Below are 15,978 nucleotides of genomic sequence, written 5' to 3' on the forward strand. Positions count from 1 at the left end.
AAATACAGAAAAAGTCTGTGTTTTCACCCCATCCTCCATATACCTAGTTCCTTTCTAGTAGCCATAATTATCAACTGTTTCTCTTCTATCTTTTTAGAGATACTTGTATGAATATTACATTAGACTTTGTGACATCTTTGTGACTTGTAAAAAGCAAGCTAGAACAAGGTTAAGGACTTGATATACCTGATGTATTACAGACTGGTTGTATATGTACATTTTATTTTGATCTGGAAATAGACTAGGCACATGTACCTTTCATATCATTGGGTTAGGCCAGTTCCTTCAGGTGTGTAGTATTGCCAGTATTTATTGTTTGGTGAGTCAAAAGTATTTCTGTAATGAAAAAAAAGTTCTATAATGAACAGAGGAGCAGAATCTTTTCATGACTTTGAGTCTTAGTAAGACCAGATCCCCAGTATTCTTTGGGTATTCTGGGTGTTCCTTGAACAGGTACTGTGAGGGTGGAAAAGAGGAGTGCAGGTGTTTCCTGATTTCCTGTGGGTTTATTTGATTTATTTCTGGCTAAAATGAAATTGTGTGTCAAATGATGACTATATGGCAAATGATGAGGTCGGGTAAAACGGACTATCGGCCGGCATTCTCTTTTCCTGTCTTTTCTCTGTCTGAAAAAGCCATATTGTGGCAGAGCCAGATACACTTCTCTTTGAGCCACAGAGATCCAACAATGCTGCTATTCTGGCTCACTTTGCAGTTCCTTCCCAGGCTGAATACTCTCCTGAACAGAGATGATGCACCAGCTAAGCTGAATAGTGGAGGCGTTGGGTAATGCAGAATAACACTCAGTGGGGGCTGAGTTGTGTTCCACACCTATTCTCCCCAAGCAGCTGGCTGTCATGTTCTGACTTCAGCTGCTTAACCCTTAAAGATCCCTCTATCATCCTGAGAAGTTATTAAACCCTTTGCTGTGTGTTTCCTGGTACATATGAGGTATTGCCACACTGACATGTACCCACAAACTGGTGACATGGTTGGTTATTACTTGGGTTGCAGGCATGGGCTTGTGCTCCTTAAAACCAATGTGTCTAAAGGGGTCTGCCCACCACAGAACCGTCCATATACTTCAGCTGAGGGCTGTGGCTCTAGTTGGTTTCTGTAAGCACCAGTCTATATAAGAGATTATCCTCTAGCGTATTTGAGTCTTAGTTCAAATACCTTTGTTCCTTAAATGTTCTACGCTGACTAGACATTATGAGTTGCCTGGGAACTTAGAACTGTTCTCATTCCAGAAGGAGAGAAACAGAGGATATAAGGTCATGTAAAAGGCAGCTTTATGTGTTTACTCAGCTGTTTGCACTGGTTTGGATTCTTTTAGAATTTGGGTTTTCTTTTTTTTTTTTTCCCCAATTTATTTATTTTCAGAAAAACAGTATTCATTATTAGTATTTGGGTTTTCTGTACCTTGGTTCTGCTAAATGAAAAGCAAAGTGATATCACAGAGGGAGTGGTGAAATAAGACTGAGACTCAGTTTCTAAGTGTCAAAAGAGAATAACACATCCCCTGTTCTACCTCATAGATTGTCAGGAAGATCAAATGAAATCGTTAAGTGTGAAAGGGTTTAAAACACTATTAAAGTTTAGACAAATTGATAGAGAACAGAATTCTGTGCTAAATTGTGTCTTGAGGATTTTTGCACAGTGAGAAGGTTTTTATTCAGTTTTAAAGAAAGCAGAGTTTCTCAAGAGCTTCTGACACAAATCTTCCACCCAAGCCTTCAAGGTAGAATGGTTGGTTCATCATTCAGGGTCCCAAAAGGAAATAGATGGCATATCCAAATTGAGTAATTTGAGAAAGATTTAATAAAGAGACTATTTACAAAGGGGTTTAAGGAAACCAGTGAGAGAGAACAGAGTACCCTATGGCCAACAATTACAGAGCCTATATTACCTCATTACCTCTAGATCTAATAAAGGAAAATACTGAGAGAGATTATCTCAGAATCTGAGAGTAGCTGTATGGAAAGTACTGTGGGCTTCAGTAGTACGTAGCCAAATCATGGTGCTTTGGCAAGAGCTAGGGAAATAAATACTCTGATCTCATTCTCCATCTACTCTTTGATCTGCTACTGGTGTACATCTGGTTAGCCAAATCCAGCTGGAAGCCAGAAGGCAAGGGAGCCTGTGCATGTACTCTATATGGTCAGCTTCCTGGTACACAAAGCAAGTTTGGTAAGAGTGGTGAGTAGATCTGGAAAGGCAAATGGATTCCTGGGCAGCATGCAGTGGTATATGCTTAACTGTGGATTCTGTAGTTACTGTGGCTGAGGGTTTTTAAATATCAGTCGTATACTTGAGACCCAATCTGAGCACCACCTTATATTATGTATAAACATAAATAACTCCCTGGAGGCCGTATGGTTTGTGCACTTTACTGTTACCATCTTGGTATTCAAGGGATCCAGGAAACAGATTGCTGTTTTAATGGTGAGAGCCATGAAAGAGGAGGAGGAGATGAGCTGGAGATGGCGTCAGGTTTACTTGAGTTAAGAGGAAATAGTAGAAAGTGCTGAGTCAGCTTTTAAAACCAGCTATGGTAGACACATGGTATGTGTTCTCTGGTTCAGGCTCTGCATTTTCCAGAAATGCCTTTTTGTTTTGTTTTGCTGTTAATATTGTTAATGTTTATTTTTCTAGAAAAGGGGGAATGTAGGAAATATTCCTCTTTTTTTTAAGCTTTTTAAAATTAATACATATTATTTGTTTCAAGGGTAGAGGTCTGTGATTCATCAGTCTTACACAATTCACAGCATATCACAACACATCACAACCATAGCACATACCCTCCCCAGTGTCCATCACCCAGCCGTGCTTTCCCTCCCATGCCCCTCCCCTCCTACAACCCTCAGTTTGTTTCCTGAGATTAGGAGTCTCTTATGGTTTGTCTTTTTCTCTGGATGGTCTTGTTTCATTTTTCCCTCCCTTCCCCTATGATTCTCTGTCTTGTTTCTCATATTCCTCATATCAGTGAGAGCATATGATTATTGTCTTTCTCCGATTGACTTATTTCGCTTAGCATACTACCCTCTAGATCCATCCATGTCATTGCAAACGGCAAGATTTTGGTTTTTTTATGGCTGTTTAATATTCCATTGTATATATATACCACAACTTCTTTACCATTCATCTGTTGATGGACATCTAGGCTCTTTCCATACTTTAGGTGTTGTGGACATTGATGCTATAAACATTGGGGTGTATGTGCCCCTTTTGGATCACTACATTTGTATCTTTAGAGTAAATACCCAGTAGTGCAGTTGCTGGGTCATAGGGTAGCTCTATTTTCAACTTTTTGAGGAACCTCCATACTGTTTTCCAGAGTGGCTGCACCAGCTTGCATTTCCACCAACAGTGTAGAAGGGTTCCCTTTTCTCCGTATCCTTGTCAGCACCTGTTGTTTCCTGACTTGTTAATTTTAGCACACCACCATTCTGACTGGTGTGAGGTGATATCTCACTGTGGTTTTAATTTGTATTTCCCTGATGCTGAGTGATGCTGAGCACTTTTTCATGTGTTGGCCATCTGGATATGTCTTCTTTGGAAAAATGTCTCTTCATGTCTTCTGCCCACTTCTTGATTGGAAAAGCTCTTTTTTTTTTTTTTTTTTTTTAATAATCTCCACACCCAACATGGGGTTTGAACTCACAATGCTGAGATCAAAAGTCACATGGTCTTTCAACTGAGCCAGCCAGACACCCTGGAAATATCCCTTTCTTGCTCTGATATGATTAATGGTTGTTCTATATTTCTACTTGAATTTCAAGAAAATATATTAATCTTAGAACTTTTCTATCTAGAAATGAAGTAGGCTGATGCCCACGTAAGCTGAATTCTGTGCTAGTTCATGCTAGCCTGTGGCTGTCTAATATCTTAAGATGTTTTTAGTGGTTGGAATGCCCTCTTCTCTCCACCCATTCCTATCACATTTTTTAAAAAGATACTATTTATTTATTTGACAGAGAGAGACACAGCAAGAGAGGGAACACAAGCAAGGGGAGTGGGAGAGGGAGAGGTGGGCTTCCTGCCAAGCAGGGAGCCTGATTCTGGACTTGATCCCAGCACTCTGGGATCATGACCTGAGCCAAACGCAGATGATTAAACAACTGAGCCACCCAAGCTCCCACTAATTTACTTTCCTTTTTTTTTTTTTTAAGGTTTTTTGTTTTGTTTTGTTTTGTTTTATTTGACAGGTGGAGATCACTAGTAAGCAGAGAGGCAGGCAGAGAGAGAGAGGAGGGGAAGCAGGTTCCCTGCTGAGCAGAGAGCCCGATGCAGGGCTCGATCCCAGGACTCTGAGATCATGACCTGAGCTGAAGGCAGAGGCTTCAACCCACTGAGCCACGCAGGCGCCCCTAATCTACTTTCTGTCTCTATAGACTTTGCCTGTTCTAGACATTTCATGTGAATCCAGTCATACAATATGTGCTCTTTTGTGACTGACTTCTTTCACTGTGTGTTTTGAAGTTTCATCAGTGTTATAGCATGTATCGGTATTTCATCCCTTCTTATAGCTGAATAGTAATTTTCTGTATGAATATACAACACTTCATCCATTCATCAGTTGATAGATATTTGGATTGATTTCACTTTGGGCTATTATAATTAGCCAAAAGAAATTTGTACAGGTTTTGTGTGGGCATAGGTTTTTAGTTCTCCCGGGTCCATCCTTAGGAGTGGAATTGCTGGGTCCTATGATAACTGTGTTTAACAATTTTAGGAACTGTCAAACTGTTTTTCAAACCAGATGTTATCATTTTATGTTCCTACCAGCAGTGTAGAAGGATTCCAGATTCTTCACATTCTTGCCAGCCTTGTTATTTTTGATTATAGATAACATCCAGGTTACCTTTGGTTAAAACCATAATGTTTTTATTATACCCATCCTAGTGGTTATGAAGTGGTAACTCATTATGATTTTGATTTGCCTTTCCCTATGGCTCTCCATTAAAAGGTTAATATCCTACACATCCTTCAAGATATAGCCAGTTTTTTGGAGAAACCTTTCTCTCAGGAATGAAGAGTCTTTTCTTTCGTACGCTTATACAGTTTTGCTTGGATCCCCATTAGCACACTTATTTCATTCTGGTAGTTATCTAAATTGTAAGCTCTGGTTTGTGAATTCCTTAATGGCTCCTTGTGGGTGTGTGTTTGAATTTATTATGAAATATTTCACTCCTACTCTTACGCATTTGTGAGTCCCCATCGCATCACATAGGGCTTGCACATAGTTGGTGTTCAGACATTTTTTTTTTTAAGATTTTATTTATTTATTTGACAGACAAGAGATCACAAGTAGGCAGAGAGACAGGCTCTCCGCCAAGCAGAAAGCCCGATGCAGGGCTCAATCCCAGGACTCTGGGATCATGACTGGAGCCGAAGGCAGAGGCTTTAACCCACCAAACCACCCAGGTGCCCCGGTATTCAGACATTTACTGAATGACTCAAATAGTGCAAAGGGTCTCATGAGTGATTATTAAGAGATCTGTTATTTCTCAGGGAAAGTGGACTTTCTCTTGTTACGATGTATTATGATGAAACCAGGGGAATAATATATTTTAGACAAAAATGTTCAGATATGGGGACACCTGGCTGGCTCAGTCGGGAGAGCATGTGGCTCTTGATCTTGGAGTCGTGAGTCCGAGACCCATGTGTGGAGTAACATTTACTTAAAAAAAAAAAAAAGAAAAGGATTTTTTTTGAAAAGTTCATATATGGGGGTGCTGGGTAGCTCAGTTGTTAAGCATCTGCCTTCGGCTCAGGTCATGATCCCAGGGTCCTGGGATCAAGCCCCACATCATGTTCCCTCCTTGGTGGGAAGCCTACTTCTCCCTCTCCAGTTCCCCCTGATTGTGTTCCCTCTCTCACTGTCTCTCTCTCTGTCAAATAAATAAATAAAATCTTAAATAAGTTCCAATGTGTTGTATGTCCAAGAGACCACTGGCTCCAGGAATATGTTGCCTAGATCATCCATATTCATGTTGCAATAGAAATTTTGATGTCAGGCCACTGGATATTATATTTGTGAGATTGTTTTTAGGGGTTTATTAAAATGATACACAATTAGCAAATCCCCTGAGTTTGTTTTAGCAAATATATTTCATGCCTGTATACTATATACCAGGAATTTAGCTAGCTCGGAAATAGACGTGGGATGGGGTTTTCTCCTGCCCTGATGGTAATAAATAAAGCTAAGGGCCCAGGATGGGGATGACCTTGATGGCAAATGAATGGATCCAGGATTTTTGAATTTTATTAAACCATGTAAAATGAACACTTGATCAGAATCTAATTTTCAGAATAAAGATAATGTTTTATTACATTATAATTTAATTAATAAGTAGCTTATATGACTAGATCATTCTTTTAAAGAGCTGATGAAAACTTAGTGATTGGAAAGTTGGCATTGTATCATCTCTACCATTACGCTCTCTTGAAGGAGAACAAGAGGAAGAACACTGTCGTGTCTCCCAGTTTCCTCTAACTCAGCAAGACAGGAAACATAAAATTCCTGCTGCAGCAAGAAGGGAGTTTGATTTTTTTCTTCTGGATGGAGATGAAGGAGTTACACATTTCTGTATCTGGATCCTACCAGTCCTTCCCCTGGTATTTATCCCCAGGCATTCTTCTGGGATGTATCACAGTGTATTTTCTGCACATTGTTTAAACACTCCCCCACCAATCTTTAGGCTTTTTCCTTTGTCCCTTCATGTCTCATATCTCCTAATGGTCTCACCACCTCTGGTCTCCCACCTCTCTGAACCAGCTTTGATGATGTAGCTGAGATCCGTGGCATCCTTTCTCTGTTCATAAACCCACTCATGTTTCCCATTCATTTCCAGAATTAAATCTCCTTCCTAAGAACACTGATACCTGTACTCTTCTACTGGATAACTTTACATATCCCTTTGAGCCATAATATGCTATCATCCTTTATTTCTGAAGGCAGATTTAATAATCTCAGGCATCTAAGATTCTAGGCCGAATGTGAGGGCCCTTGTTTAGAGAGTTCACATCTTGGAATTACAGGGCATTGGACAGTTCCAAGTCCTGTTCTCTCTCTCTATCTCTCTCTCTTTTTTTTTTAAGATTTTATTTATTTATTTGAGAGGGAGAGAGCATGCGTTTATGTACACGTGAGCAAGGAAAGGGCAAAGAGAAAGGGAGAAGACTCCACATTGAGCAGGGAGCCCGACACGGGCCTGGATCCCAGGACCCAGAGATCATGACCTGAGCTGAAGGCAGATACTTAACCAACTAAGCCACCCACGTGCCCCTCCCAGTCCTGTTCTCAATGGCCACTAATCCAAATGACTTCAGGGGTTCCACCTACATGAATATGAGCCAAGGTTATACATAAAATCCTGCCAGTTTTTCTTTTTCTTCTAGGAGCAAAACAAAACTACACGTCATTCAAAGGAATGTAGTTAACTAATAGATGCCATAATAGATTTCTGTCCCTTCCTGAAAAGAACCTCATGTAGTAATAACTCAGCCATTTCCTCTTCTCTAATAACCCTATCTGTGTTCCTTACATGAAAATGACATTTTTTAGGACAAAGTGATGAAAAGCTTATTAGCTTTAATATTTAGAGTCTGCTTTGGTTTATGAAATCTACCATAATACAGGATGATTAAAGGAATATCTTGCTCTTCAATTTCTAGCTTTAGGCCCTGGCAGAGGACCAGTGACCTCAGAGAACCATTTCGGTAGGCGCTAAGAAAGACAATACTTCCCTATCCTTCCCTCCCCGCATAAGAATATTTCATTTCTCTGTACCATTGTACATACTCCTCTTTTCTCTCTTACATACATAGATAAACATGGATTTTTAGTTTACATTTGTTATTATGTCTGTCCAAATACTTTCTTTTGTGAAGCCAGATAGGCTTTACTTAGGGGCTTCCTTGACTGATTGATTAATACTCTTTCTCCTTGGAGCCAAACCTATGTGGCAGTTGCAGAAGCCATACATAGGAATATCAAGAGATAGAAGGGGTTATTTTGAATCATATATATATATATATTTTAAGATTTTATTTATTTATTTGACAGACAAAGATCACAAGTAAGCAGAGAGGCAGGCAGAGAGAGAGGAGGAAGCAGGCTCCCTGCTGAGCAGAAAGCCCAATGTGGGGCTCGATCCCAGGACCCCGGGATCATGACCCGAGCCGAAGGCAGAGGCTTAACCCACTGAGCCACCCAGGTGCCCCTGAATCATATATTTTTTCCTAGGAATTTTTCTGGACTTGCAATAAGTTTATTATCAACTAAGTTAATTTTTAAGTTAATAGCTAAGACCTTAGTATTAAAGCCAAGGTTATAGCTATGTAGCAAACCAGTAATGTCTTTTCAGTATATCTCTTTCCTCAGTAAAGCTTGTGTTCTTGTTTGGACGGTCCTGGCGTCTTTGATACTTTCTCTTAGAGATGTTCTCTCACACTGGGAAAGGGGCTAGATAAACTCAGGCAAATGGTCTCATGCTACTGGAGATGCTTTTTCTGCCACTGTTGTAGTTCATGTCATCATGACCATTTGTCATCATCATCATCACCCCAGGCCTAGAATCTCCTATTCAGGAGGAAAATTTTGGCTTTCTCAGCCAAGGGTAAATAATAGTAATTCTTTAGAGACAAGAAAAGACATATACTACTGAATGATCTTTAGCAGTAATCTTCTTATTCTGACCTTGGGAACAATCATGATTAGAATACAGGTCACAGTCTTGAATGTACTTTAAATCAGGTGGTGCAATTAGGATAGTAATGATAATGGAGGGGGCCTGAGCCCTCTAGTATTTGCATTATTATTTTTAAAGATTTCATTTATTATTTGGCAAAGCGAGAGAGCACAAGCAGGGGGAGCAGTAGAAGAAGAGGGAGAAGCAGGCTCAGTAGCGAGCCTGATGATATGGGGCTGGATCCCAGGACCCTGGGATCATGACCTGAGCCAAAGACAGAGGCTTTAACCCACTGAGCCACCCAGGCGCCCCTCATCATCATCATTTTTAAATAGAACTTAGATTTTATTAGCCCTGTCTCATTACATAGGTTACTTAAGAGGCATACACTGTGTTCTCCAGTATCAGTAGGATAAAAGCATTCTACTGTAACAAAGTGCCTTTTTCCAAAATCTTTTAACAAGCTGATTTTGGCCTCTCATTATTCATGAAAGAGAGGTAAGATAGTTACATGTGTTCTTATTCTATGGCAGAGAGGAATTCCTTTAGTTTGTTTTGGTTTTACTCTTTATTGAGTTCATTGCTGTTAAGTTTGGAATCATTCTTTCCAAGAAGCCAGGATCTTCCTCACTTTCTGGTATCTATAGGTATAATCTTCTGACCTTCTATTCCTCCTGTCTCTCTGCAGCCATATGTGTCATTGTCTCAGCAGATGGCACCACCTAGTCCCAGCAACAGTACCCCGAACAACAGCAGTGGGAGCAATGGAAATGACCAGTTGAGCAAAACCAACCTCTATATCCGGGGATTGCAACCAGGCACTACTGACCAGGACCTTGTCAAATTGTGCCAGTCGTAAGTTGGGGAACATGTGGGTAGGCTTCGAGTGCTAGTAAGGATTTGGTGATACTGGCTTCTTGCCAGATACTCATGTCCTGAAATGCAGTCCTATTTGTCACAAGATTTCTTAGCAGTCCCTCTTAAAGAAATTCTACCTGCTACTAATATATAAAACCTTTATATGTTACTCTGAGGGAAGTCAGGATGGGACTGGCCTTTGGAGCCTAGTGTGACTGTTTCCAGTGTGCTCCCAGAATTGATGGTCTTTGTGGAAAGAGTATTGTCCTTATGCCTCAAATAGCAATACTCAATGTCCTGGGACACCTGGGTAGCTCAGTAACTTAAGTGTCTGCCTTAGGCTTAGGTCATGATCCCAAGGGTCCTGGGATCAAGTCCCAAATCAGGCTTCTAGTTCAGCAGGGAGCCTGCTTCCCCCTCTGCCTGCTGCTCCTTTCCCTTACTTATGCTCTCTCTGATAAACAAACAAACAAATAAAATCTTTTTAAAAATGCTCAGTGTCCCTAGAGATACTGATTAGAAGGCAGTAGGGATAGAAGAAAGTGGAACTAGCCAATTGAATTGTATACTGAGGAGTGTTTCTGCTGATAGAGATAATCCAAGTGACCCAGAGGAGCTCTCGAATTAGTGGATAAAGGAGAAGGTGGAGGAAGAGGCTGTCGCTCAGCATCTCCCCGCTACAGACCTCTAGGTGTTCTTCACAGTAGATTTGAGTCATGAGGTAGAGAGAATTACTGTGGAATTAGTCCCGTTGGGAATGGTGGAAAAATGGCAAGAGTCCAAAGATGCCAGCTCAGTTCCACTGGGTAGAAAAATGTGTGATGTGTGTGTGTGTGTGTGTGTGTTTCTTTTTTAAGATTTTATTTATTTATTTGACACAGAGAGAGAGAGACAGTGAGAGAGGGAACACAAGCAGGGATGGGCAGAGGAAGAAGCATGCTTCCCACTGAGCAGGGAACGGGATTCGGGACTCAATCCCAGAACTCTGGGATCATGACCTGAACTGAAGGCAGCTGCCTAATGACTGAGCCTCCCAGGTGCCCCAGAAAAATACGTGTTTCGAATGATACATTTGGGGGGATGCTTAGAGGAAGAAGTCTGGGAGTGGGGAGGGAGAAAATTGAGTTTGGGTAAATGAATGGTGGAAAGAAATAGAAACCTTAGACTGTGTAATTACCATCTTTTAAAACTTTTTATTGATATGTAACAAACGTATAGAAAAGTGCACAAATCAGGGGCACCTGGGTGGCTCAGTGGGTTAAAGCCTCTGCCTTCCGCTCAGGTCATGATCCCAGGGTCCTGGGATCGAGCCCCGCATCCGGCTCTCTGCTCCGTGGAGAGCCTGCTTCCTCCTCTCTCTCTGCCTGCCTCTCTGCCTACTTGTGATCTCTCTCTGTCAAATAAATAAATAAAAATCTTTATTAAAAAAAGTGCACAAATCATAAATGTATATACAGCAGTGATGTCTCAAAGTGAACAGACCTTCCTAAGAGTCCCTGGTAACCATATCAAGCAATAGAACATTACTAGCTCTTCTGAAGCCCACCTCTCAGTTTCTACCCCCGACACCCAAGCAATCTACCGTTTGGATTCTAAATAATTGGTTGGTGTGGTTTGCTTGTACTTCATGGAAAGACAGCGCTAGAGCGTACATGCTCTTCTGTGTCTGGCTTCTTTTTGCTCAGTGTTATTTGTGAGATTCCTCTACATCATTGCACGTCACAAAATTTTGTTTATTCTTACTGCTTTCTAGAATTCGGTCAGGTCACCTGAGCAGCTCAATCGTTAGGCGCCTTGGCATCCTGGGATCGAGCCCCACATCAGGCTCCTTGCTCAGCAGGAAGCCTGCTTCTCCCACTTTGTGTTCCCTCTCTTGCTATGTCTCTCTCTGTCAAATAAATAAATAGAATCTTTAAAAAAAATTCCTTAATAGGAATATACTATAGTTTATTTACCCATTCTGTTGCTGGACATTTTAATTGTTTCCAGTTTGTGACTATTGTCAATACGAATAATGCTGTCATGAACTTGTATATGGCTTCTTGTACATATGTGTTCACATTTGTGTTGGGTATATCCTTAGGAATAAGATTGCTGAGTCACAGGATATCCATATGTTCAGCTTGTGTAGATACTACTAAATGATTTTCTGAAGTGGTTAAACTAATCCAGACTCCCACAACAGTATATGTAAATTCTAACTGTTCCAAATCCTGGAAAGGCAGAACATTCTGCCCCCCAAAATGTAGTTGTGGGAGTTATCAGAGATATTTTGTAAGTCCCTTATTCTTCTGAGGTTTGGTCCATGCAAATCACATGGACTTTGCTAGTGCTGGGCTGTACAGACTCCATCTCTAAACATTAGGCATTAGTGTAAAATTGGTTTCTTTACCTCAGCTCACCTTGCTAGAAAAGTATTTCAATGGAAGTGAGGGGACTTAGTCTAGGACTGGTAATTTTTGAGGGAAATGGAAATTGGCAGAAATGTTGGTTGATGAGGCAAAAGACTCTCATATGTGTCTAGTTCCTTGATTTCTACACCCTGTGTTTCTTGTACTAAATATAATGGGCTACAAAAATTCTCTCACTCCATGAGACAGACAGAAACTCATTTCTACTTCACTATGCTTTTAGACTTTCATTTTGCTCTTCCCATCAGTTGCCTTACCTTTGAGTCTATCTGAAGAGATAAGAGTAGTCAAGGTCATGATGTGGGCTAGAAACCAGGACCCCGATAGGGGACTACAGAGAAGTAGAAATGAGGCAGGGAAAGACTAGGTGGTAGATGAACTATGACAAAAAAGGAGACTGAGAAGAGAGAAGGCTGGAACCCTTATGGCTGCTCTTGAGCATCCTGGAACTGGAACCTCTCTAAGAAGGTTCTTACCATGCATAGAGGGACTTCCTGTTTGGGCCCAGTTGTGTCTCCAGGTTGGAGAGGAAGTGAATGTTGCTGGATGCTAAACTCTGCTGGGCAGGCCAGAGAGGCATGGATTCTGGGACTGGAACCCCTCATTCTCTGGAGGGGCTCCTTCCTCTGCGGAGGAAGTAGCAGCAACCCAGCTGTTGCCAGTTGCCATGGAAACTCTGGGCTCTAAGTCTCACCCTGCTCAGACCACATCAAGCTCCACCTGGGTGCCCTGGTAAGGGCAGCAGCATGCATGTTCTCCCGCTGCTCTCATACCTCCTTTCTCTTGCCTACATCCGGGGAAGAATCCAAAAGGTGACCCTGAAGGGCTAGAGTCACCACATTGATCCCCACCGCCTTTGTAATGTGTTCTTTTTTTTTTTTTTTTAAGATTTTATATATTCATTTGACAAGTAGGCAGTGAGGCAGGCAGAGAGAGAGGAGGAAGCAGGCTCCCTGCTGAGCAGAGAGCCCAGTGCAGCGCTCTATGCAGGGCTCGATGCAGGGCTCGATTCGGGGTTCCATCCTAGGACCCTGAGATCATGCCTGAGCCAAAGGTGGAGGCCTAACCCACTGAGCCACCCAGGTGCCCCTCTTGTAATGTGTTTTTTCCCCAACCTCCAGACCACTGCTTGGCTTAGCCTGTCTAATCTGTTGGGTGACAGAAGCCCCACCAAAAAAGTTCATGAGAGGCTGCCAAGGAGCAAAACAAATATATCAATCATCATATGTTCTTTAGAGGTAAAAGGGGGAAAAAAACCCACAACACTTGTTTGGGGTATTGGTCTCGTATTCAGTCCCTGCCAGCTGTTTTCACTTAAATCCTGTACTTCTGATTCTGTTAGTGATTTCTGTCCTGAATCTTTAATATTTTCACCTTCCTAGAGCAGAATGTAGAGACTTCTTTCTAGTGGAACGCCTCTAGTATAGTCCTGACCTGTGGTACTGCCCTGCTCAAGTTCAGGGAACTCCACATGACTCTGCTGCCAAAGTATACATTTCAGAAAGTTGACAAACATGATTCCTACAAATATAGGTAAACACATGCTCAAGATTTATTTCATTCTTTAATAAGGGAACCAATAGGATGGTAAAATGGGTTCAAAGAGCACTTGAAGGATTGAGTGTAGGTACTGAAGAAAGAATGTTAGAATAGGATTGCTAGGTTATATACAAAACTGGTTCATCTCCTACAGGACATTATAAAACAGTAATCTTTGGGATTCTCTTTTCTACTGGACGGAAATTATTGGCATCAGAGCACTGGGTGGCTCAGTTGGTTGATCCTCCAACTCTTTTTTTTTTTTTTAAAGATTTTATTTATTTATTTGACAGAGATCACAAGTAGGTAGAGAGACAGGCAGAGAGAGAGGAGGAAGCAGGCTCCCTGTGGAGCAGAAAGAGTCCAATGTAGGGCTAGATCCCAGGACCCTGAGATCATGACCTGAGCCGAAGGCAGAGGCTTTAACCCACTGAGCCACCCAGATGCCCTGATTCTCTAACTCTTGATTTTGGCTCAGGTCATGGTCTCAGGGTCATGGGATCAAGCCCACAATGGGCTCTTTGCTCACCATGGAATCTGCCTGTCCCTCTCCCTCTGCTCCCCTCCCCCAAATAAATAAAACCTTCTTTAAGAATTAAAAAAAAAAACTTGCATTTCTCCTGGACAAAATCTGCAAGTTAATGTGTATCTTCGCAAGGTCTGGATTCTATTGGTAGTAAATATAGAAACATTCCCCTTAGATAATGAAATATATTTCATGGGGCACCTGGGTGGCTCAGTGGGTTAGGCCTCTGACTTCAGCTCGGGTCAAGATCTCAGGGTCCTGGGATCGATTCCCATGTCCAGCTCTCTGCTCAGCAGGGAGCTTGCTTCCTCCTTTCTCTCTGCCTGCCTGTCTGCCTATTTGTGAGCTCTCTGTCAAATAAATAAAATCTTTAAAAAAAAAGAAATATATTTCAAATAGGCCTTTGAGATAGTGTTCCAGAATGACATTGAAAGGATGCACAATCTTCATTTTGTCTTATTGTTACGTTTTGGGCAATTTTCCTTACACTGTTGTTGTACCTGGTCTTATACCCATTCATCTCCCTAACATGCCTAGGTCTTGACAGTGAGAAATAGAAGTCTTAGACTAAAGCAAAGCAGGAGAGAGAACCGTTTGCATTAAGGTTGAGATTCCTTGAATATAATAATTTATATATATGTATATATATTATATATATGTAATAACAATAATAATGACATTAAGAACTTCTAAGTGTTTACCAAGTGGTGGACATTAGTGCTTTATATTCATGAATTCTTTTCATATTCCCAATGATCCGGTCTCTACAGATGACGAGACTGAGGCCCCGGAAAGTGAATCCAGGATGGTGGATAGCTACAAAGTAGCAGAACCAGAGTTTGAACAGTTTGACACAGGTTAACCTTTGCCCAGGGGTGGGGAACAGGGTGTCAGAGAAGAGAAATGTCTACAGGTTTTCCTAGGAGGAATGGTATTTCTCCAAAAGAAAACAGTTATCAAGGATTATAGTTAGTCTGCAAGGAACTCCAGGGCCAGAGCTCTGCCCGTACGCACTCTATGTGGACACCACCAAGCTTCGTTCCAGAAGATAGTAGTCTCTTTCCAACTCACACCTGAGTCTTAGTTGGGGAAGAAGAGAGAACTGTGTTGTTATCGTAAAGAATTATAATTACCGGGGCACCTGGGTGGCTCAGTGTGTTAAGCCGCTGCCTTTGGCTCAGGTCATGATCTCAGGGTCCTGGGATCGAGTCCCGCATCGGGCTCTCTGCTCAGCAGGGAGCCTGCTTCCTCCTCTCTCTCTGCCTGCCTCTCTTCCTACTTGTGATCTCTCTCTCTGTCAAATAAATAAATAAAATTTAAAAAAAAAGAATTATAATTACCTTATTTCTTGTAGGCACCTTTGGAGACTAGATTTTGTATGATAAGTATGACATTTTAAATTCATTTCTTCTTGTTTTTGTTAAGGTTTAAGTGGGAACAGTTGTGAAGAAAGGGCATGGACTCGTCCAGATATCTCAGTGTCTGTCCTGTTCCAAATCCTTGCCCCTACATTATCACTTAGCCTTTTCTTTTCCCTCAGATATGGCAAGATTGTCTCCACTAAGGCCATCCTGGACAAGAGCACGAACAAATGCAAAGGTGAGGGAACAGTTGTCTTGGGTGATGGAGAGTGACTTCGAGAGAGGCTGCGCCTAGCCTCTGCTCTACTGCTCTGTGCTCCTAGGACCCAGTGCCAGGGAGAAGTCTCTGAGGTTTTAAGACTTTAAAGACTAGTAGATATTTAGGTTGTTCGGAGACCAGACAGCTGGAGCTGAAAACGCTCTTCTGGGGACCCAGTGCTAGAAGCCTGCACAGAGTGAGTTCCTTGGGCTTATTTTGGACTTCTTGTTTCCAAGAAGCTTCCCCAGACTGGAGGGTGGGTGTGGGTAGGTAAGATATTTCTACTTAGTAAACCCTTGTAAATGCCTTGTGGTGGTGACAGTGGTGG

The 15,978-nt window shown here is 41.7% G+C and overlaps 1 protein-coding gene across 7 annotated transcripts in view; it reads left to right on the plus strand.

Annotated features, from left to right (window-relative positions):
- The window catches only part of RBMS2 (RNA binding motif single stranded interacting protein 2), a 72,570-nt gene that overhangs the window by 39,506 nt on the left and 17,086 nt on the right, over nucleotides 1–15,978 (plus strand). For 6 of the 7 annotated variants that reach the window (XM_044227030.1, XM_044227031.1, XM_044227029.1 and 3 more), the window contains 2 exons: nucleotides 9,385–9,551; nucleotides 15,571–15,629. In XM_044227030.1, coding sequence (XP_044082965.1) covers nucleotides 9,409–9,551; nucleotides 15,571–15,629 — 202 coding nt within the window. In that variant the 5' untranslated portion in view covers nucleotides 9,385–9,408. The remainder of the gene's footprint in view (nucleotides 1–9,384; nucleotides 9,552–15,570; nucleotides 15,630–15,978) is intronic. The other variant, XM_044227034.1, reaches the window with a different exon arrangement.

This window comes from Neovison vison, chromosome 12 (genome assembly GCF_020171115.1).
Source record: "Neovison vison isolate M4711 chromosome 12, ASM_NN_V1, whole genome shotgun sequence".
Classification (NCBI taxonomy): domain Eukaryota; kingdom Metazoa; phylum Chordata; class Mammalia; order Carnivora; family Mustelidae; genus Neogale; species Neogale vison.